Below are 23,731 nucleotides of genomic sequence, written 5' to 3' on the forward strand. Positions count from 1 at the left end.
GATTAGGAACTATAGAGACCTACAGGGTACATTAACAAATGATTTTTAGGAAGGTGCAGGAATTTGGGGCTATGCCAAACAGATAATACAAGACTGTGAAGGCCAAGACATGTGTGCAGACGTGTAACAGTAGCCTGATGTAGGGGTGTGAGATATTATTATTATTATTATTATTATTATTATTATTATTATTATTATACCCCATCCATTTGGCTGGGTTTCTCCCACCACTCTTTGCAGCTTCCAACACATAAAAACATAATAAAACATCAGACATTTAAAACTTCCTGATACAGGGAGGAACTTTTAGATGTCTTCTAAAAGTTGTAGTTCTTTATCTCCTTGACATCTGATGGGAGGGTGTTCCACAGGGAGGGCTCCACTGCCCAGAAGACCCTCTGCCATGTTCCCTGTAGCTTCTTGCAGTGAGGGAACTGCCAGAAGGCCCTCGGAGCTAGATCTCTGTCCACTCTGAATGATGGGGGTGCAGACACTCCTTCAGGTATACAGGGCCAATGCCACTTAGAGCTTTAAAGGTTAGCACCAACACTTTGAATTGTGCTTGGAAATGTACTGGGAGCCAGTGTAGATCCTTTAGGATTGGTGTTATATGGTCCCAGTGGCTACTCCCAGTCACAAGTCTAGCTGCTGTATTCTGGATTAGTAGTAATATCTTAATTAGATATCTTAATCCACGATTTCTGAAACAATACACAAACTGAAATGTGGCCTTCCTTAGAAATTAGCACTTCTCTGAATTTTGCAGTGTGATTCTCTAGCCAACCTATGTTTACAAAAATGCATGTACAGTCATACCTTGGTTTTTGAACAATTTAGTTCTTGAATGTTTTGGCTCCCAAACGCTGCAAACCTGGAAGTGACTGTTCCAGTTTGCGAACTATTTTTGGAAGCCGAATGTCTGACGGGGCTTCCTCAGCTTCCAATTGGCTGCAGGAACTTCCTGCAGCCAATCAGAAGCCGCACTTTGATTCCATTCAAAGGTACGACAGTACTAAAATGTGCAAAAAAATGCATGGAATAGTGAAAATAGCACACAATAGAGTATATTTGGGGAAACTTTCACAAAAGTGTGTATTTTAGGCATACAAAGATTTGTATTTTATGATAAATTCACGCTGAAATACTGCTGAATTTTCATAAAAATGCTGGTGTGTGTGTGGAGAACTGAATTTAAGAGTGGAAAAATTAGAAACCAAGAGAAGCCAAATCAGGCAAATTTGTGCATTCCTACACAGGTGGTGCTGTGGTCTAAACCACAGAGCCTAGGCCTTGTCGATCAGAAGGTTGGTGGTTCGAATCCCCGCGACGAGATGAGCTACTGTTGCTCAGACCCTGCTCCTGCCAACCTAGCAGTTTGAAAGCATGTCAAGTGCAAGTAGATAAATAGGTACCGCTCTGGCGGGAAGGTAAACGGCGTTTCCGTGCGCTGCTCTGGTTCACCAGTCATGCTGGCCACATGACCCAGAAGCTGTTTGCGGGCAAACGCCGGCTCCCTCGGCCAGTAAAGCTAGATGAGCGCCGCAACCCCAGAGTCATCCGTGACTGGACCTAATGGTCAGGGGTCCCTTTACCTTTACCCTGATGCCCCTGATGCTTCCTGGCGGGGGGGCGGTAGCTGCGCTGCTTTGCCGGTGGCCTCTTCCCCTTCCCCCTTCCTTACTGTGGCTTGGGGGAGGCTTGGGAGATGCGATCGAAATGGGCGCTGTTGTCCCGCACCCCCGACAGCCCTCATGGGCAGCTGTTCCAGCATCAATACCGTAAGGTAGTAAATATAAGCCACACTTTAACTTTTCACAATCAGAATTTGGGGGGAAAGTGTAGCTTGTTTGGGCCAATACGGTACTAGTTTTTATAAGCACACCAGCTGGACTGGTGCACTGGAGTGGGTGGGTGGGAGAAACCCCAAAGCCATGTCACATACTCGTGAGCAAGTTTTTTAGTTCAATTTTTTTTGTTTCCAAGCACTTTATCTAATTGGCTGACTGCGGTTCCAGAATACCACCTACTCTTGTGAAAGAAATAATACTGTGGTGACATTTCTACCTCAAAAATGGCTTGAGACCATGTTATCTTAATGACCTACTTACACCTAAGTGAGTCTGCCTAAGCATGAAGCTTCTGAGGCCCTGCTGTCTGGTCCTCTCCTAAGAGACTGTTGGGTACAAGAACAGGACTTTCTCAGCTTTGGAACAAGGAGATATGTTTGACCTCAACACTGATGATCTTTAAAAAACCAACTCTGAAAACACATTTATTTAAGTCTGCAGTTGGCTGAACTGTGCCTGAAAAAAAGATTTATCTGATTGCCACTAGCCCAAACTGGCTGACCAGAACAACAACAACAGTGGTGTAAAAATAGTGCCAGTAAGACTCCCTCACAAAGTCATACCTCTTCCACAAGGTACTCCTTCTTGCCCCCACTTTCTTCCTTGGTGCCACTATAGATATGGGAAACTGCTGTCTCTCAAGGATCCTCAGTGTAGGGAGTTTGCAGGCAGTGAGTGTAGACAGGAATTATCACATACAGTGTTATATGTGGGTATATCCTTGATAAATACCTGTACTGGGTGCTGAGGGAATATACACTTGCCACACACAACATTCACTTTTGCAAGAAGAAGAGCTGCTGATTGTGCCACTTTTTATGTGTGTTAAAAAAGGGCCTCTTGGTGATTCATTCTGCAGCATTGCCCTGAACTTGTGAAGCCCACAAAGAGTGCTGTTGGCCTGTCAATCGCTCAATGAGACCCGTTGCTTTAAGCAGTGGTGCTCTTATGGGTCAGGAGGATCCAGCCTCCAGCTCACTGAACTACATTGCTTTTAGAATCATTGACATAATGAATTAAAGAATCCATGTTGACACTGTTGGCCGGGCCCTCCAGAGGTAGCTATGACCCTCAGGGAGAGCACACCTTCCCTTCACAAAAGCAGGAAGTGCTTTGAAGCAGGAACTGTTGGACATGAATGCATCTGTAAAAGCGAACATAGTGAGCTACCAAATGCAAACTGGCTCTTTAAAGGATGGGCATTTGGGGGTGTCACTTCTACCTGTGGTGTCCTGGCTTAACCACATCTCCCAACTATTGCTTGTTGAGAAAAGGCCATTTTAGCATTCAGTTTCTGCGGAGGCATTTTCTTGTTTTGCTTTCTGCTCTTCTGTTGCAGTCCCACAGGTCACCACTAGGCTGCTGACACTGCTGGCATGTCCTGGTCTATTAAGCCTGTCCTTAATGGACTTGGGTTTTCGAGAATGGCTGTGTAAACTCTTTGACCGCACGGAAGGAAAACCACAAGTCCTGTCAGATTTCACTGACAACAAATTGTCTGTGTGGATCCTTTTGGTGACAGGTGAGGAAGGATGGGAGGCACTGAGACCCACCACTTCACCAACATCACTGTCCTCTTCGGTGTCAGTCAGTAGCTGTTTCCGCTCAGCTTGCATCTCCGCTTCAGACACAATGCCAGGATATTCAGGAGGAGGCTCACTAGCTAGTTTCTGCTGAACCTCATACTTCCACTCGGCAGTCCATTGTTCAATTGTGGAAGGGCACACTTCATCCATGATGGTCCTATACTCTTGATCCATAATGGTCCGGTTGTTAACTCCTCCAACCATATTTCCACCTTGTGCAAATATGTAACTCCTTGATTTCATCATGCTTGCTTCGCAAGCGTTGAATGTTTCAGAAGGGTAGTACCTCATTGCCCTAGGTTTGTCCAAAGGATAGGAGATGGTGGCTTCTAATTTGGCCTTTTCTAATGCTAAATGAGGGTTCTGAATTTTTGGTCCAGTTCCAGGCTGCCCATTCCCAACCATATCCATTTGGTTGAGAGTTTGGGGTGTTGTCTCTTCATTCTTACAGTGTTCCTGCCTGTCAACTGAGCCAGAACGGGATAGAGAAACATTCTGCATAACATCTAAAGTGTTTTTGCTGTGATCTGTAGAGGCGCTTGTGGCAGAGTGGATACTTCCTTGGCGTTCTGGAGCCAGCTGTAGCTTTGAATCCGCTTTACGCAATGCCAAGGCTGGAGACATTGGGGTAGGCAGGTCATCATAGGCAAGATCATCACCGTGGTACCTGTACATGTAGCCATCAGAACTGTTTACGCTGCTTTGCCGGAGGAGGTAAGCAGCATCGCATTCCGAGGATGCCCGGGAACGTGTGTGAGTCAGCTCAGCCTTGTCGATGCCTGCCAGTTTCTCCAGAGCATTCGCCATCCGGCCAGAGAGTTCTTCCAGCTGAGAAAGTCGAAGGTCAACCGTCTGGAGAGAGGCTTTCATGAAATGTTCTCTTTCATTCACTTCTTCTAATCTCATAGACATGTTTTCAACTCTATAGAATTCAAAGGGGGGGGGGGATAAATTCATTAAGCAACACAGATTTATCCTGCACTGTCATTATTAGCCCAGAACAGCACTTATGAGGAGGACAGCTGTTTTATTAATTATTAGAGCTTCCAGTTTCACTCAGTTAATCAGTAGGTTATTACTCATTTGTTCATGCCATTGGCTGCCACAAACTTAATTATAATAAAACCAAGAAAAGAAAAGAACCAGAAAGTGTTAGAATAACTTAGAAGGATTATAACAATATTTTAGCTAGACGTCACACATTCCTCTCTTGCAGTTTCCTTTGGTTGAATTCTTACAATATTTAGAATATTTTTGCATGGTACTGTGGGCACTGCCAAGCTGCCAGAGGGCCCACAGGCAGTTTGTGATACCCCAGCATATTTGGTGACACCTTGCAAATCATCCCAACTTCCTGAGTAAGAAGAACCCCAAGAGTTGCAGGTTAATTCCCTGCCATGGGAGGGGGGCTACTAGGGATGGAAGAGAAATTATATTTTGTTTGCATTTGAATGAAAATTGATCTAATTCATAGCCCTCAAACCAATATGTGATCCTAAGCACAACTCTCCTTCAAAATTTGTGTGTCTCAGAATTTTGGGGTGCAGATGTCCAACCAAGTAGTGCGTACAGCAGTGCATGTACTGGAGGAAATGTGTGCAAAATGAATATGTTAGTGAAAAGAACACAAAAAACCACACAAGTTGTTTTCAGAAATGAGTATATGTCAAAACTATGTGCCAAAATGTGCACTCAGATGCTGACAATTTTTCATGAGATTTTTAAAAATGCAAATTGCGGTGAAATTGAGGACTGAATTTAAGATGGGTAAAATTGAGAAACAGAGAGAAATGAAATTGGCAGATCCTTCCTTACCTAGGGGCAACTACCAGCAAACTCTTGTTACCACTGAGGAGGTTGTGCCTGTTTCTCCCCTACTTCCCCTTTGTCTTAAGTGTGCAGCATGAAAGTACACTCTGCACAATTTACCCTAATGTATGTAATATATACATTTTTGGATATTCATGAACATATTCACTAGTATGTACAATTTACCCCAATATATGACTTCTAACATTGGTTGGAGAACTGCATTGCAAAATTTAGGTAAAGGGGCCCCTGACCATTAAGTCCAGTCGCGAATGACTCTGGGGTTGAACGCTCATCTCGGTTTGCAGGCTGAGGGAGCTGGCGTTTGTCCACAGACAGCTTCCAGGTCACGTGGCCAGCATGACTAAGCCGCTTCTGGTGAACCAGAGTGGCACACGGAAATGCCGTTTACCTTCCCGCTGGAGCAGTACCTATTTATCTACTTGCACTTTGATGTGCTTTCGAACTGCTAGGTTGACAGGAGCAGGGACAGAGCAATGGGAGTTCACCCCATCATGGGGATTCGAACCACCGACCTTCTGATTGTCAAGCCCTAGGCTCTGTGGTTTAGACCACAGCGTCACCCGCGTCCATAAATTGCAAAATTTAGATAAGTGCAAATTCCGAAGGATTGTCATGTTGCAGTTCATATATTGATTCAAAATATTGTAGATTTACCTTTAAATGTGAACTGAATTGAATTTCTCCCCCATCCCTATGAGTAAGTCTCATTGAATTTAATAAGCCTTTGAGTAGACATGTATATAATTGCACTGTGAGATGAGCAGGATATAAAGGAGGAGGAGGATTTATTATTGGCAATCTTAAAGTAGAATCCCAAACTTATTGTGTTGCCTTACTCTTTCCTTCAACATCTCCAAAGGACACTAGTGTTGAAGTCCATGCTTCCTCTTTGCCCACTGCAACCGGCAAGAAAATAAACAAATTCACTGGCTACCTTTCTGAAGTGACTCTAATACGTTCATCATTTGATGACTGTTCTTCATCTTCCTTTTGTCGGAAATATTCCTCAACACATTGCTCCTCAAATTCATACAGTTTTTTCAACTCTTCATCATTTAGAAACAGCTCTGAAAGAAATTGAGGCAGGGAAAGCATGTATTTTACCCTGTCTATCAAACCCCCTAAACTCGGAAGAGACTACTACCACCTCAATGTGCATTTTCAGGCTACATGTAATGAACATTAGGCTCTAATGCTGCAGGTCTAACCCCACTTTTCTGGGAGTAAATAGATCTGAGTAGACATGGTGAGGCTTGCAATGTTCAGGTACAGTTCGGTGCATATTCTAGCCTGGAGCCATATGGCAAAAATCTGGCAAGCAGGCAGTAGCTAAACACTCGGAATTTCTATAGTATGTCAGTTTTCACACTGTCCCTTGCAGAAATTAAAATCCAATCTGGAGTCCTGTGTCAGAAAAACTTTTTCAACTATTGGAAAGTAGTCTAAAATATCAACAGCTCAATCCTGATCATGTTTACTCAGAAACAAGCCCACCGTATTTATTGAGATATGCATCCCAATCCTTTTTGTAAACTGCTATGTGGGTTTTTTCCTTTAACATTCAAGCGCTCTATGAATTTTATGAAATACATGCATAAATAACCCTATGCATACTTACTCACTGTGCTCAGGGAGAAAGTGTGCTCAAGGTTGCCCGTTTAGGGCTGGTTCACCTGACTCAGGGACACAGATTATCCCTTCAATATCCTATCCCATTCTGTGTACCCCTTTCACAACCATTTCCAGCACCTATAGTTCGCATCAGCCCCTGCCACTTTGGATAGCAATCGGGGATGATGGGAGTTGTAGTCCAGCTACAGGTTACCCACCCGCTTTTGATTTAGTACAACTAAGCCTGGTCTCCCCACACAGCAGCATGAGACAGTAAAGTGGCTATAGATGGGGGATGTTTCTGAGTTCTCCCCACCTTTCAAAAATGAAAGGTGGGCAGAAAGTCAAAACAAGAAGGATCCCAATTGGAGTCCTGCTGTGCTGACTTTCTGCTTGCAGATGGTCTATGGATGGGACCTTCAAACCCCTGCCTGACCCCTGCTATGGTGCCCAGTCAACCCAGACTTATAGCACAGAGAGAATGTCTGTCCCCCCACATACTCAGTCCTCGGTCGCGTTCATCTTGGTCCCCTTCTCTTCGTTTCTTGCAGCGGCAGCAGAGACGTACTATAATGATGTAAAGGTGGCTAAAGATGATCATGGGCGGAGGAAGCACCGGCCGGTCATGGAAGGTCATGATCAGCTGATACCGCTGGAACTTCCAGACTTGGTTGGAGATGGACTTCACTTCAAAGAAGGTGTTGCTGCAAAAGATACACCCTTGCTGAGTAGCTTCACTACAAAATTGCCAGAGAGCTAAGTAAAAGTTGTGAGAACTCAGTCGTCTCTTCACATGTTGCCAGTTTAAAGTTCCCACATTTGGGGTGGGGGCAAGAACATGGCACAGAGAGGGGAAGTTGCCTCCAGAGTGAAGCCTATTTGTCTTGCCATGCAAATGATGGCATCCGTTCAGAAATAGATAGTGCAGATCAAACAGATCTGGGACCAGTTCTCCTTGAGCTTAGGGACTGAAGGGGATTGATTCAGTTTGCAATAGTTAACCTTCCTAATTCACACTTCCTGAAACAATAAGCAAACAGAAGAACAGCTACCCTATGGAATTCGCACTTCTCTAAATTTTGCAAGACACTTCTCCAACCAATAAGTGTGCACGAAAGTGCATCTTGTAAGTGAAAATTACCTTAAAAACATGCATTATATTGGGAAAACTGCTTGCAGAAATGCATATATTCGGTAAAATTATGTCCAAAATTCATCAGAAGGGATGCAGACAAAAGTGCAGACAGAAGAAAAATCCCTAACTTGATGCAGAAATGAGGCAAATTGAACTTCAGATTGGAAAAATGAGGAACTGAAATGGGCAGATTTGTTCTATTGAGACTTCAAGAGTAGGGTGGTGCCCAACAATTGCTGCTCTCATGCCCACATAATGTCTCAGTATGGACTAGAAGGGCAACCACTGGGGAGAGAGTTGCACCAGTTGCCCACTGCCAAAAGGACCTCTGCAAAATATCATTTCTTTTGGAGCTGATTATTTGAAGCATGGCTCAAACTGAACATTGCAAACAACACCTCCTGGCGTTTGATGTGACATTAAACATTCAACTCATGAAAGGCCCTTTGTAACATCAAAGCCCATAGAAGCTCTACATTGTCTTGCTTTTTAAAATGCTGATCAGCTTGACCTAAATAGCAATGTTTGCAAATCTCTCTCAGAAATATATTCTGTGAACTTGGTTCACAGAAAATGGGCAGGGAACCCTTTTTCTGCTGAGGACTGCATTCCCCTGGGGTCAATTTGTTGGGGGCTGCATGCCAATAGTGCAGGGTGTGTGCTAAACCAGGTTACTGGAAGCATATTGACATTTTGTATTTGAGTTTATTCACAAGTGGACAGGTTAAGCATAGGTAGAAGCACAGAAGACCACTGCCCCCCCACCAGACCTGGAAAGAGGCAGCTAGCACCCCTAGATACTGTTTGCTTATGGGTCCCAAACACTTCTTTCTGAAAAACACTTCTAGAGGGGCAGCTGTGTTACGCTCTGGTAGCAAAAATATGAAAGTGTCTTGTGGCACCTTAAAGTCTAACAAATTTGTTATGACGCAAGTGTTCCTGAACTCAGGGAATTGGGTTTGAGTCCACAAATGCTTTAACTGGTCAGCTAAACCAGATGAAGGTAGCTGATGGGTCTCAAAACTTTGGTGAGTTAGGGACTTTCTGTCAAGGGTGTTTCCAGTCAAAGGAATGCGCATGGCAGAGAGTTCACTCTTTATTGTCAAAGATAACATAGTTGCTTTGCTTCTACTGCTCCAGATACCTACACACACCAATCTGGTATCTAGGCAGCTACTCCCAGTTCCACACTCTATGAAGCAGTTGCAGCAACTGGGGACCACTCCCCCCCTACCAGTTTATGTACCTTTCCAAGTTGGGCTGTGCTCATCTAGCCAGAGACTATGCCTGCATGGAAACTTCCTCTGCTCGTCCCACTTAAATTCCCTCCTGATTCTGGGAGACAGTGGTGCAGGAGAGGGTGGGGAAGCACTTGGTCCTTCACCTGCCTGGCCTGCCTTTTCCTCCTCTTTCTCCAGCTCTGAAACTTCTCCAGCCTCTGCTTCTCACCTCCTAGCTGCTATAGGCCCTCACAAACCACTGCCTGCCTCTCCAGCCCCGCTTCCCCCGGTATACACTTCTCAGCACCCTACCTGTCTATGACACTTCCCCTGCATGTGAAGACAGGCTCCAGCGGATGGAGCAGATGAAGAGTGGGTCCAATGGCCAATAAGGTGGTTTCTGCATGTGCTGTAGAGAGAAGTGAGGGGCAGATGGGACTTGCCAACCTGGGAAGGAAGCCCTTCTAGGAGAAGGAAAACTGTGATTCTAAACCTCCACTGCTTTGTAGGATATCTTTGGGAGAAGAAAAGTCTAAGGAGCAAACCCTACACAAATCTGGAGTGGAGTCCGTAAGACAGTTGGATGGCATCTTGTACACCTCCTTCTGGCAACTCCTGCAGCCAGGATACTGCCAAACATCTTGCTCTGCTTTCCTTTGGACCACATCAGTGAGGCCAAGAGGGTTGTCTTGTGATCTGGGCAGCCAGAGGCAGCCTCCATACCCACTGTCCAGGCTTGCACCCCAGGGAGGTCACTTCAGTGCTGCTAATGCAGCCATTGGACTTCACCCACAGAGGCACACTCCATTGTCTCTTGACAGATGCCAAAAACTGGCTGTAGAGGTACTGGAGAAATGCAAATTCTGAAAGGTAGCTGCATTTCAGCTTGTGTATTGTTTTTCTCCCTCATCCCTAATGGTGATGGTTATATTTTACTACTTGACAATTTGGTGCAATGGTGTTTGGCCATGTAGACCCTTTTACTGTTCTTGCACTGTCTCTTTTCATTTTTGTGAGAGTCAACAATTTGCACCCCCAAGTCTTCTGCAGGAGAAGAGAAGCATTAGCAGTGCAACAAAGCATGGCTCATCCCTGTGACTACCAAGCAAGGATGGGTTAACTGCATGACCTACTTCCTACAATGTTGATTTTATTTGCAGTCCCTTCAGATAACCACCATTGTGCATGCAAGAGAATCACTTTCTCTCTTCTTTTTTCCCTTTTAAATTTAGCTCTGCGACTGGCATGTGACTCCTTTTAAAATGCACGACCTTTTCAGCTATTGAATATTCTACTGTAGATAGCAAAATAAAAGAAAGCTTTGTGAGCAAGTCTGATTTCAAAGGACAGCACCCAAACCGGGCACGGTGCCCAGGACAATGGCATGGATCTACACCCACCAGCAATCCAGTTTTGGATACTGGCAGCAAAAGATAACAGTGTGATTGAGCAGTAAATATAGGCATCTCCCCTGCTTGTGTGTATGTGTTAAAGCAAGCAGTCACATGAGACCTAATGCTAGTAGCAGCTCATCTAAACCCAGGGAGGGCAACTTATGTGGTCTTCCTGCTGTTGCTGGACCACAGCTCCTACCTGGAGGCCCACAGATGTTTCAGTCCTAATCTAAACAGATGAAGTTCTACCCTTCCCTTCCCTTGCCCTTGTCCTACATACACACAGAACTTTATTCTAGAATCAATGGAGATTGAGTACACAGTCCAAACACAGTCTAGATCTGTTGCATATGTTTCACCCCAGAAAAGGGCTTCTTGGGAAACTGGTTTCATTCTGAAAAGAAATGTTAATTGCAGGTTGCTTCTGTGTTACCCCGCAAAATTTTAATCAGAAAACAGATGGATGTAGGCAGCCCTGGCAATGCCAGGGTGTATTCTCACCTGCCCAAAGTCTGGTGTGTACCAAGATCACAGACACTCCTTGCTTTTCTATTTCCCTGGGACATGTGCAGGGAGGAAAAGGCATGAATAACCTGATCAAGGGGAGGGTTTTCAAGTGTGTATCAAGTATCCACCCCCACCCTTGCTGACAGCAGGGTGATAGCATCTTGGCCTAAAGCAGCATGCTCATGAAGAGCACAAACAATTCCAAATTGAGAAAAACTTACATTTCTTGTGCATGCAGCCTCGCTCTCTTTGACCACAGTTGATCCTTCACCTACCTTTCTCAGGGTCCCCCTAATAAACTCCACCAGACTTCTTCACAGTAGGAAGGAACCCAGAGTGAGTAGCTCCCTTGTAAGCAAAACACTCACTTGAAAACAGCAATCAGCAAGTTGACCAGGAGAATATTGGCTACCAAGAGGTAGCAGGCCATGATTGCGGGAGTCAGCCATGCGCCAGGGATGCACTGAGGGAAACGCTTGCCATCCTCATCATAAAGGTTTTCCCCACATGGAGCTGAGGATGGAATTGGCTTATGGTTATTCAACATGGAGCACATACAGTGAGGGCTCTGTGTAACTGGGGGAAGATAGAAATCAGAGGGACCCAGCCCAAGGTTGTTGTAGGGCCCAGGGCACATGCTTAAGTAACTGTCCTTTTTGTGGGGCAGTCCAGCCTCTAAACACACTCAGATGGGTTTACACAAACAACCACCTTCTCCCTCCCATGCACATTTCTGATTTCAAAAAATAGCAGCCCCCCACCCTCCACAGGCATTCAACTCCGTGGGGCCAAATCTGGTAAGGGGCAGACTGGTGAAATCTGGCAGGTCAGGGCAGAATGTGAGGGGAGGGGGTGCAGCCTGTTGGCTTGTGGGCAGGACCAGGGCAGAATGAGGTGGGTGGAGCCTGGCAGTCTAGAGTTCTCCGGCTTCTTAGGTCATCTGAAAGCACAGTTTTACTGGCTGGGACTAGAACTAATTGGGTACCCAGGTCAGTGTACGTTTGACTCAGAGTAGGCCCACTGAAATTAATAAGACAGGACCAACTTAGGGTCATTTCAATGGGTCTGTGAAGCGCCTTTCTCACAGAAGCAGGCTCCTTTAAAGACATTCAGAGTCATACTATTACCATAGCTGTCAACCTTCCCTTTTTTTGCGGGAGATTCCCTTATTCCAGTGCCGTTTCCCGCTGCTTCCCGCTGCTATTCCAGATTGTTAGATATCCCGTAGACTGTCCCCAGGATAGGTGAGGCTGCTGATCCCTTATTTTGGGGCTGCTGATCCCTTATTTTCAAATATGAAAGTTGACAGCTATGACTATTACAGAGCCAAGATTCACTTCCTTTATCACAGATATTGGAACTTTTTTAAAGCAATCACACAAACAGCTGGACAGCTTTAAAAGCCTCTTCTGGGGATTTTGGACTGTTGCTATGGAAATGGCATAGGTCTAAACCCTGCCCTGGTTGTCTAAGATGCTGCAGAGATTTGTTGCATATTTGGGTTTGGGTTTCTGATGGGTCAAAACCCAAATTCAGAAATTTGGGTTTCTGATGGGTCAAGACCCACACCTCAAATCTTCAGCTGGCAAAGGTGTGTGTGTGAGGTTTTAGGTGGTGGCGAATTTGGGCACCAGGTCATGACAACATAGCAGTGGCAGGTATTGCACTAAAGCTGAGATGAACTCTAATTAAAGAGTCACGGGGGTGGGGTGGAATCCACCAATAAAAACATTTAATTGCTTTGTCAACTCCCTGCAAAGACTTACGATTAATTTCCATGGCATAGACTACCCAGCGTTCGGAAAGCAAAGAATAAAAATGCAAAAAGAAGCATTTTAAAAAGGAATAAAAGAACAAGAGAACAGTAGGGAAGGAAAAACACACATGTGACTGACAATATGGTTGCTCTTCAGCTGCCAGAGAAAGATAAGGCCTTCAAATGTTTTAACAGGCAAGAGACATGCTCTGAAACAATGGCTCTTGTCAGGACTCCAGAAGGCCTTGCAATTTCCTTTTCTCCTGGACTTTCCGAAACATTATGTATGGCAGCGTGTTTGTGGCAATCAAAAGATAATTACAAAAGGCAGCTGGCAGATGATCATGTAAATATTCAAGCTATTTCAGTTATGTAAGGATGACGTGGGCAGACTCTCACCACAAGCACAAAGCACCACAAGGCAATTGCACAAGATGGACAGTGTGGCTGCCCTGGGAACACATTTTGCTCTCTGGAAACACACTCTTGAGTCTAGATTTGCCTCACAGAGAGGGATCTCAGGCTACAGCAAGGGTCAGGGGCTCCACACGGCTCAGGTCCAGAAGGGAGAGAGGAATAGCTGCTAGTGGAAGATTTCAGCAAGCATCAGTCACACACTGTAAAGCCAAGAAAGCTACAAACCGTAAAAAGCTGGATTTCTATAGAAATATGCACACCATGTTAAATTGAGGCATTCTTTTTAAAAATAAATTAAAACTATGCAGAAGGCTCGCACCTTCAGTCATGCCATTTAAAAATAAATAAACGAGACAATGGTTTTTGAACAACCCCACTTGAAAGAAATGCAAGGGTCATTCACAAAGAATATGGTGGTGGTGATTTCCTTGATGCTCATTTTATTGTGCAAAAATGCTCAGCTGCTCCTTAACTGTGTAGGGCACACAAAAGCTTCCCCTGCCAGGCAGGGCTTCTTCACTAGAGAACTGTGTGTTCACGGGACTATTTCCTCCCCCTGTTGACTGTATTATCGGGTTCTTAAAAGACTCAAGATGCACACATGTCCATAACACAAATTTGCCTAAGATTTGCTGACAGAAAAGAGGTTTTCTGTAAAAGGGAAGGGATATATGAATGCTCTTTTTTTTAACTTGCAAAATAAAGGGAATTGGCTGCGGGTGAAGACACAGTTTGAAAGAGATCATCATGTCTGCCACAAAGACAAGCTACAAGGCTGGTTCATTTCTGGGTCCAATTCAAGGGGCTCATGTTGGTGTTCAAAACCCTAAAGGGCTTTGGCCCCAAATATCTGAGAAGCTGTCTCCTTCTGTACAGACCCTTCTAGGTGTTGAGATCAGCAGAGTGAGTCCTAGTGGTAGTTCCACATTCCTCTGAAATTTGGTGATGGTGGCACCCCACCCTTTTCTGTTGCAGCCCCTAAGCTAAGGGATTCCCTCCCTGCAGAGGTGTGCCTGGCACCTTCATTATGCATCTTTCAGCGAATGCTGATAATGTGCCTCTTTGCCCTGGTCTATGGACACCTGAAATGTGTGTTTTCAGGAACCACCCTATAATATGTAATCTGCTTTAACTGTTTGTCATTCTGAATTTTAAATTGCCACAACCTCCCCTGGGAGGGTGGGCAATAAATAATTGTAATGACAGCAGCAACAACAACAAGAAGATATACATGCTCTTTCTGTTTAACCTACAAAATAAAGGGAATTGATTGAGGGTGATGGCAAAGTTCAGAGGAGTTCAATCATGTCTGCCACAAAGACAAAGCTACAATAATCGTAAGTAGAAAAAGTGATGCCGATTCCAAATTAAATGTTGATTAATTTGGACCCGATCATCTGCCTCAGAAACAGGAAACAGAATCTTACTATGAATTCTGTTCTTACGGTCTATCTGGTCAGCAAACACCTCTCCATAGATCATCCAGTAGGGCATGTAGAAGATGTTGCGGACCAGTCTCCAAGACGGCTGCTCATCGGGATGCAGGATGGCTTGACGGGCAACTCCAAAGCTCATCAGGACCACCAGCATAATCACCACAAAGTACAGCATGTCAATCATCTACACCAAGAAAGAGCGTAGAGCAACATATCAAGAAAGGATCAGCGTAGAAATTACTGAAAAACAATATGAACACGATCTGTTATATATTTCATTTATGAATCACTTCCTATGAAGCCAATCAGTTCCAGACCTGCACCTCGTTAATACCTGTCCAACTCTCAGGGCATGACAATGTACTCCTATGGAAACTTTTAAAATATAATTTGGGTAATCTTCTAGGTGACTGGGGGTGGGCAGTTGCTATGGAAAGGGCCTTCTTAGTGGTGTCGTATCAATTATGAAACAGTCTCCCCAGGATTATTTATCTGGAACCAAAGTTTATGAGTTCAAGTAACCAGCTTAAATGCTTTTATTTGCCTGTCACATATAATGACAGTTGATTGTTTCTGACTTCTGCTAAAAAAAAATAAATCTGCAATGTGTTTTTGATGATATAGTTATCATTTAAATTGGAAGTCATGTTGTAAGTTTTTTTTAAAAACTGAAAGGTGGGCTATAAAAGTTTTACCGGTAAATCATAATTAACATTCCCATCAACTTCAATGGATCTTAAAAAAGCATCACTTTGGCTGGATCGTGACCTTAATGTTTGGCTACATTCAAGTTTCTGTTAGCAAACCCTTGCAACTGTGTTCAATTTGTGCTAAAATGGAGGGCTAGGGTTGCAGAGAGCCATCTGATGAAACATTGCACAGAAATACCCCAGTTCATATGGGGTTGTAACAATTCTCTCTGGCTCCTAGTCCTCCAGTAAGTATCCAGTTCTCCATTCAGTTTCTTAGGGCTTCTTGCTTTCGGATAAGCTGCAGCGCCACTCTGCCTTTCTTTAATACCTGCCATGACACCTGCCCTCTCTGTTTCAAAACATAGTTACTTACCATTTTTCCAATCATCATGACATAAGGCCCCAGGTACTTATTCACACCAAAGATGTCCAGTACTCGGATGTACCAGAAAATGATATCCACACAGTAGATAACTCTTCCATAACTCATATAAGGCTGGTTTTGCAAACGGAGAATGGCCCCAACCAAGAACACAGAAATAGCAACCAAATCAGTGATGTTCCAATATTCTTGTAGCCACACTTTTATTTTCTGACTCAATTTACCTGGTTCTGACATCAAAATCTGAAAACAAAGTGGTGGGAAGGGAGAAAGAAGGTGTTTAATGTGGTAATGGGAGAAAGAAGCTTGAGGCTTACTAGCTTCTTAAAACCAGTTTATCCTACTTCAGGTCCCTTGGGCATTCAGACGCCCCAGTGAACATGTGGATTGTAGGATTATGCCAGGGGGAGTGGCTTTTGCATCCCTAACTGCTTTCCTCCTTCCTTGTGACATCAGAGCAGGTGGAGAATTTCAAAAGAACAGTTGCCAGAATGGTTGAAATTACCTCTCTTACTTTCTCCAATGCCAGAGTCACAATGTATGAAATGACAACCCATTCCTGGAGTGAGGGCCAACGATCCATCGGTACCAAGATTATATAGTTGAACAGCATTAAGTACCCTAGGTAGGATATCTGGAAAAAGAAATAAAAAGAGACCTCACACTGCATTTTCGGGTTGATTCATTTGTAGGGATGTTGGGTGATGGTGGTTGCACAATGATGATGACACTTCTGCTTAGAAACGCAAAGCAGGGTTCTCCCCCCCACCATTTACACCATTTACAATTTTTTGTTGTGTTTTGGAAACCAGTAATTACCAGTAATTTTGGAGTAGGGAATAAAGAAGTGAGAGGCCAGCCTACCACAACACTGAGCTTTCCAGATGTTCTAGGCCATTGTTCCCATCAGCATAGCTAATGGTCAGCAGTGACACATTACATCAGCAGGAGAGAATGGAACATGTTGTTTTCACCAAAGGATGAAAATAATTTTCACTCACTGTGTAAAACCAGAACTTCACAATTGGTGCATTATAGAATTCGTAGATCTTTGTTCCAATGGGAAGGCTCCTTTGCTTTTTGTTCCCATCTTCTTCATCACCCTTTCGGGAACCAGTATCAGCATTTGCATCCTGAAAGACAGGTAGCTTAGGATCATAGATTGTTCCCACTGGAGGGCTCTCATCCATTCAAGGTTAAAGGGGGTGGGGGAGAGAAAATGTCTGAACATAGACAAACTGTCCTGTTTGCTTGCTTGCTTGCTTGTTTTTCTACAGGCACATATTATTCAGTTGTAAGAGCCATACTAGAACCTTCATTACTTAAGGCAGCGGTTCTCAACCTGTGGGTCCCCAGATGTTGTTGGACTACAACTCCCATCATCACTGAGCTCTGGCCTTGCTAGCTAGGGGTGATGTGGGAGTTGTAGTTCAACAACATCTGGGGACCCACAGGTTGAGAAAGGCTGACTTAAGGTATGTAGACTTGTCTGTAGTCAAATAGGTTGTTCATGCTTCAAAAACCTGCAAAGCCTGTTTGCCAAAACAACAACAACAGTGGGACAAAAGCAATGAATGTGAACAGTAGAGGAAAGTGCACATCAAAATGCAATTATTAGTGCAATAAATATTTCAAAATGCATTAGTTAGGGGGAAATGTTTGCAAAGTGTATATTGTTCAAAACTGCATAAAAATGTGTTCATCAAAGGAAAATCACACTAGAATGTTGATGGATTTTCATGAGATTTTCTCAGCAGATTGCTGGGGAAACGTGGAGCACTGAATTTAAGGTTGAAAAATAAGAAAACAGAGAGAAACAAAGATTGACAATATCCTTCCTTGGAACTTGCTGAAGTTCTGAGGAAGAGCAAGAATCTCAAATACAAAATCTTCAGCATCCCTGACTGAGTTACAATTCTCAGCATTCTTGGCAATTGGGGAAGCCATGATGACTATTAAACAGGGAATAAAGGTGAGACATGTTTGTGGTGTTGAGAGGCTTATAGAGATGGGCTGCCACTGACCACATTTTCTTCTTCTTTTTCTTTCCCGACTTCATTTTCCTTTGACGTTTGGTAGGAATAGTCATCAGAGGTACGGAACTCCAGGAACAGGATGGTAGGAGGTATGAGGATCCCCATGATAACCTGCATGAGAGGCAAGAGCCATTTATGATTTGAAATTTATGGTTTAGTTGCATAGGATGCAGCTCACGGCCAAACAAGAAATTCCTGGAGATGTCTGATTGGAGATCAGGGATCACATCACCTGTCTCTTGGTTCTACTTGTTTAAGCCAGCATGTATTGAAGGGAGTGGGAACTGGAGCAGGACTGTGGCTCTGGAGGAGGTATTATTCCTGCCCCCAGTACTATTCTCCTCCATATATGTACAGTTTCCCCCTCCCTCCTATGTAGCAAGCCCAGGTGCCTGCAGGCCTAAGCAGTCCATGCCTACCTTAAGGCCCGGATTTTTCCTCATGCGCAACCTCCCCATCCACATGTCTGTCAGTAACATCTGACTGCAGGTGTGTGCGATGAAGTCCCTGTGCTTTGCTGCCACTGCAAGTTTCAGGCAAGTAGAGTTGCTCCAGTTTTTCAGCTCATATGTCAAAAGTTTCATGGCTACTTGCTCATCATGCTTATATGATTGATCCAGCAGCTCAACAGCAAGCTGGCCAAAATCTCTGGAGAGATAAAGAATGCCAGATTGGCTAGCAGCTAACAAATTAAACATGGCAGTAAAATTAACATCACAGGAACAATGCAACAGGTCAAAGCAGTAAAGCCAGTAAAGTCTATTAAAATTGCTTATTAAAATCAGTCTTGAGGATGTACTGGAAGACCAGGGCAAGTAAAGTCTTCAGCTGGTTCTGAATGGACTTCGGGTTCAGTACCAGGTGGTACTTCCTGGGGAGGACATTCAAGAGCCAGGGGCCACAACAGAGAAGACCCTGCTGTCTGATTCAACTTGAGAGAGCTGAAGGACTCAGTCAGTAGATCATTGTAACATTGGGGCTGGTTCATGTTTAATACTAAGAAAATATAAATATAAACTATATACTAAGAATATATAAATATAAAAAAGCAGAACAGGAACTGGAGAAGGGCCTTAGCTCAGAAGGTCTCAGCTTAGACCGAGAGCCAGGGACAGGCCCAACGTCATCCAAATGAGCTTCATAGCTGAGTGGGGTTTTCAATCCTGGTCTCCCAGGTCTGACAACCTAACCGCTACACCACACAGTCCAGCCCCACACTCTGGGTGACTAACTTTGAGTTGTTGTCCAGGTCTTGAGAGATGTCATCCACCAGCTCGCTCTCTGAAGACTCGTGGGCCATGGCTTTGTAGAGTTTGCAGGCCACCAGTGCCTTGGCCATGGTCTCCTCTCCACGTTGCCAAAGGAAGAGAGCCATCTTCTGCCGCTTCATCAGCACTGCCCAGACCATGAGCTCATGGAAGGGGTACTGGAAGCGGCTGACTTCTGGGTCATCCACATCAATGTCTATCTCCTCTTCCTTCTTCTTCTTCTTCTTCTTTTTCCCTTTGGATGGAGGTTCATCATCCTAGGAAGGAGCAATTGAGTTACCGTAATTTCACATTTAGGCTACATTTTACTGGCGTTCCTGCAGATTATTACAGGTTGTGCCCATGAATAAAGAGAGATGCTTCAGGAAAAGGCCATGCACTGCTGTTAAGTTGAAGGTTAAGCTGGAAAGACAAGCATGCAGAATCATTGTGCCTGAATTGTTAGTTGAAGAGTGCCTTCTTATGGCGATGACAATGCTTCCATGCAAAGCGTCACTGCAAATTCACAACATGTGCTTTTCTGTGGGTATCACAGCTTATGATGTTACCTGTGCAAACGGCACATAGACAGATGCAGGTCCTTCAGACCGATGCATCAGTCATCCTACCTTCAAATCATTTGGCATGATGTTGGAGTTCAAATGAAGTCACTGGAAAAGGACCTAAACCTTCTAAATATCAGGTTTCTAAATAAATGACCCAGCAGTTCCCAAACTGTGGCTGAGGTACACTGTAGTGCCATGAGAGAACTGCTGGAGATCTCTGAGAAATTAATCCATAATTATTTACAGCAGGGGTGCACAACCTGTGGCCCTCCAGATGTTTCTGAACTACAACTCCCAGCAGCCCCAGCCAGCATAGCCAGTGATCAGGGATGATGGGAGGTGTAGTCCCACAACATCTGGAGGGCTGCAGGTTGTGCACCCCTGATCTACAGGCTTTTGTGAGCTCAAAGTGCCCTCTGTAAAGTAGGCTGACCCCCTGCATCTCTGCATGATTATCTGCCCCCTTCCCACTGCCTTCCAGCCGGCCTCTGCTGGACACAGGTCATACTATAGTATCTCAGCATCAAGAATGGCTCGGCCTTTTGGTGCAGAGGTGCAACACAACTATTTGCCTTTAAAGGGGGTTACCTATTCTGTCTCTGGATGAATCACTGATCTGGCTTGGGGCCCTTTCAACCAGCCCTTGCTAGGCATGCCTGATCCTGCTGTATCCCTGTTTCAAGTGTGATTGAGTCATGCAGGCACTCTTGGTGCAGAGAAAGGCTAGAATGAGCACATGGGCAAGCCAAGTCACATGCAAAGCAGGCAGCGACAAAGAGCGTCTTGAATAAGGCTGAATGGAAAGTTCACCTTTGAACATGAGATCTTACGCCGGAGGACCCAGCAAAGGTAGAACTATCCCATCTCCTAAATGGGGAAGGAGGATGGAGCATTACGACTGGAACTGGAGGCAACGAGGAAGGAGGCAACAGAAAGACAGTCTGGGCAGTGGAGCCACAGCTAAGGGTGGGGCAGGGAAGCATAATTAGAGGGGAAATACCAAATACTAACCATTTCTTGACAGCCTAGAACAGGGAGGCTTTCCACAGTTATTGTTCTTCAGTTGGTAATGAGGAGAACAAGTGGAAGTCCCAGAATTACCTATCAGGGTGCTGAGAGTTGTTAGGACACCCCTATTCCCCTCACAGTTACAGTTCAGAGTTCCCTGGGAAGAGGGATTTGTTGTTAAATCACTTTGTAAGTTGTAGTTCTTTGAGGGGAACAGGGGTATCCTAGAAACCCTTATTTATTTAATTTAATAAAATTTATACACTGCTTTGATTGTAACAAAAGCAACAACCTCAAAACGACTTACAAAATGTAAAACAGTAAAATCAAGAAAAAATCACATCGTGAAGCTGAGGCTCCAAGACTTTGGCCACCTCATGAGAAGAGAAGACTCCCTGGAAAAGACCCTGATGTTGGGAAAGATGGAGGGCACAAGGAGAAGGGGACAAAAGAGGATGAGATGGTTGGATAGTGTCTTCGAAGCTACAAACATGACTCTGACCAAACTGCGGGAGGCAGTGGAAGACAGGAGTGCCTGGCATGCTCTGGTCCAGGGGGTCACGAAGAGTCAGACACGACTAAACGACTAAACAACAACAACATACACTGCTTTGATTGTAACAAAAGCAACAACCTCAAAACGACTTACAAAAGGTAAAACAGTAAAATCAAGAAAAAATCACATACTTTAAAACATACAAAAGTTAAACAGATTAAAATTACCTCAACTTCCTAATCAATAATGTTTTTATCAGGGGGTGAAAAGAGTACATTCATACCTTGGAAGTCAAACGGAATCCATTCCGGAAGTCCATTCGACTTCCAAAACGTTCGGAAACCAAAGCTCCTGCAGCCAATCGGAAGCCGTGGACGTTCGGCTTCCAAAAATAGTTTACAAACCAGAATACTCACTTCCAGGTTTGCGGCATTTGGGAGCCAAAACGTTCGAGAACTAAGCTGTTAGAAAACCAAGGTACGACTGTACAGTGAAGGTATCTGCTTGATCTCAAGAGTCAGGGAGTTCCAAAGTATAGGCATTGGCACACTAAATGATCAAGTTTTTCCCAATACAGAAGTGGTATTATGTGGCCCCTGTAGTAGTGCCAGTTCTGCTGATAGGTCGATTTGGCACATGTGGGGTAAGGCGATCTGTAGGTAAACTGGTCCCAAGTTGTTCAGGGCTTCATATATTAACACCTTGAACTTGGCCTGGTAGCTAATCAGCAACCAGTGCAGATCTCTGAGCACAGGTGTTATTTATTGACAAGGCCTCACTCCTGCCAGCAATTATGCTGCAGCATTCTGCACTAACTGCAGCTTCCAGATCAAGTGTGAGGGACGCCCCATATAGAGCACATTGCAATAATCTGGTCTTGAAGTAACCAACACATGAACTGCTGTGGCTGGTCCAGGAATGGCTGTAGCTGTCAAACCAGTCGCAGCTGGTGAAAGGCACTCCAGGGACAAAGCTGAATCCAGAGGCACCCCCAAACTGTGAACCTGCTCCTTCGAAGGGAGTGCAACCTTAAAAAACTGCAACTCCTGGAATTCTTTGGGGGACCACGACTATTTAAAGCAGCCAGAATTTAGTCCCATTGTCTCTTCCTGTGTTGACTCAGTCTCCCACCCCTCTCAGAACAGGCAGTGGCATTCTAAGACTCGCATGTGAACATGCTGCCACCTCCTGGGAGCAGAGGCATGAGCAGATGTGCCCTGCAGTGGTGCCTGGCGAGCTGCACGTGGAATATCTCTAGATTTGGGCCACTGTTGCCCATTTTAAGCTTTTCAGGCCCAGCCATCTCCTGTCTCAGGAGGGATGAATGCTTTGTCATGCACTCATCAGAAAAGACAAAGAGATGCCAAAGAAGATTAAGCCTTGTTGATGCCTCCTTTGAACACGGCAAAGCTGCTTACCAGCTTTCAGGGCGCTGGGCTTTGCTTTGTATTTATATATCTTATATCTGTGATATAACAATAAGTTCTTCTGCCCATTTAGAATTAAGGCTTATACACTTTGCACAGGGACACTCTCCCCTTTATCCTAATAGCTCAAGGAGCACCCAGAAAGCATGGGTTGGTCTGAGGTTTCCAGAAAACCTATGTGTTATTTAAGAGGATCATAACGGGATGAAGTTGGGGGGACGCACGCAAACAGCTGCTCCCTTCCAAATGCAATAGGTTCAGCGCACATGTGGAACAGCTGCTACCAGGGCACTCACTGCAGGTATGCATCCATTGCTCTGTCCTGGAAGAATCAGACCAAATGAGGTAATCCATCTATATGTGATTCCAGCAGTCTATATGGATTTTCTCTACTGCACCTAAAAGCATACAGCTTGAACACAAGTTGCTGCGTGCCAATAAACTTGGAAGCAAAATGAGATGATCCAAAAAGAAGGTAGTGGTTTTTTAGAATCAAAGAACTTGAGAGTTGAAAGGGACCCCAAGGGTCATCTAGTCCAACCTCCTGCAGTGCAGGAATCACAGTTCAAGAACCCCTGGCAGGGGGCCGCCTCACCTCTGCTTTAAAACTCTCAAGCAGCTCTTACCATCCGAAAGTTCTTTTTGATGTTTAGTCGGTATCTCCTTTCTTGTCATTTGAATCCATTGGTTTGGGTCTTGCCCAAACATACCATATGAAAAATTTACTCCCTCTGCCCCTAATTAGAGAAGAAACTTGTGTGACAAAAAAACAAAAAAGACTTACCTCCATCCCTAGAAGCTTGAGAGCTTTAGGCTGCATGTTTCAAAAAAGAAATGAAACTTTTAGTTTGTGAAGAAATGTTATTTTTGTCCATCTTCTAGATTGCAGATACTGCTGCATGTTTCAGAGAAAGCCTATTTTTCATGCTATTGGTTAGCAGACATAGGCCGCCATGCTAGCTTCCTCCTTCTCCATTACAATGATATCCACCCCGCCGCCCCCCCGCTCCACCTCAAGATTTAGCACACTGGCATGCGGCTCCAGAAGACTGTAGACCTCAGGCTGAAAAATGTTCTCTACCCCTGCACTATGTGTGTGTGTGTGGGGAGTCTTAGATCCCCCTTTACCTGGAGA

At 44.5% G+C, this 23,731-nt stretch overlaps 1 protein-coding gene across 6 annotated transcripts in view; it reads right to left on the reverse strand.

Moving 5' to 3' along the window:
- Nucleotides 1–2,259: 2,259 nt before the first annotated feature.
- TRPM1 (transient receptor potential cation channel subfamily M member 1) overlaps nt 2,260–23,731 on the reverse strand; it is a gene marked incomplete at its 3' end in the record, with an annotated part of 48,640 nt that continues 27,168 nt past the window's right edge. Inside the window, exons 1-12 of one of the 6 annotated variants that reach the window (XM_081170539.1) lie at nt 20,476–23,244; nt 19,085–19,377; nt 18,272–18,500; nt 17,841–17,963; nt 16,818–16,949; nt 16,322–16,450; nt 15,808–16,059; nt 14,752–14,926; nt 11,502–11,646; nt 7,379–7,581; nt 6,201–6,333; nt 2,260–4,355 (exon numbers count right to left, since the gene is read on the reverse strand). In XM_081170539.1, coding sequence (XP_081026665.1) covers nt 3,128–4,355; nt 6,201–6,333; nt 7,379–7,581; nt 11,502–11,646; nt 14,752–14,926; nt 15,808–16,059; nt 16,322–16,450; nt 16,818–16,949; nt 17,841–17,963; nt 18,272–18,500; nt 19,085–19,260 — 2,925 coding nt within the window. In that variant the 5' untranslated portion in view covers nt 19,261–19,377; nt 20,476–23,244. Of the gene's footprint in view, nt 4,356–6,102; nt 6,334–7,378; nt 7,582–11,501; nt 11,647–14,733; nt 14,927–15,807; nt 16,060–16,321; nt 16,451–16,817; nt 16,950–17,840; nt 17,964–18,271; nt 18,501–19,084; nt 19,378–20,475; nt 23,411–23,731 lie in introns of those variants that run through there. The other 5 variants (XM_081170538.1, XM_081170540.1, XM_081170543.1 and 2 more) reach the window with 5 other exon arrangements.

This window comes from Podarcis bocagei (assembly GCF_964188305.1).
Source record: "Podarcis bocagei genome assembly, chromosome: 14".
In the NCBI taxonomy this organism is placed as follows: domain Eukaryota; kingdom Metazoa; phylum Chordata; class Lepidosauria; order Squamata; family Lacertidae; genus Podarcis; species Podarcis bocagei.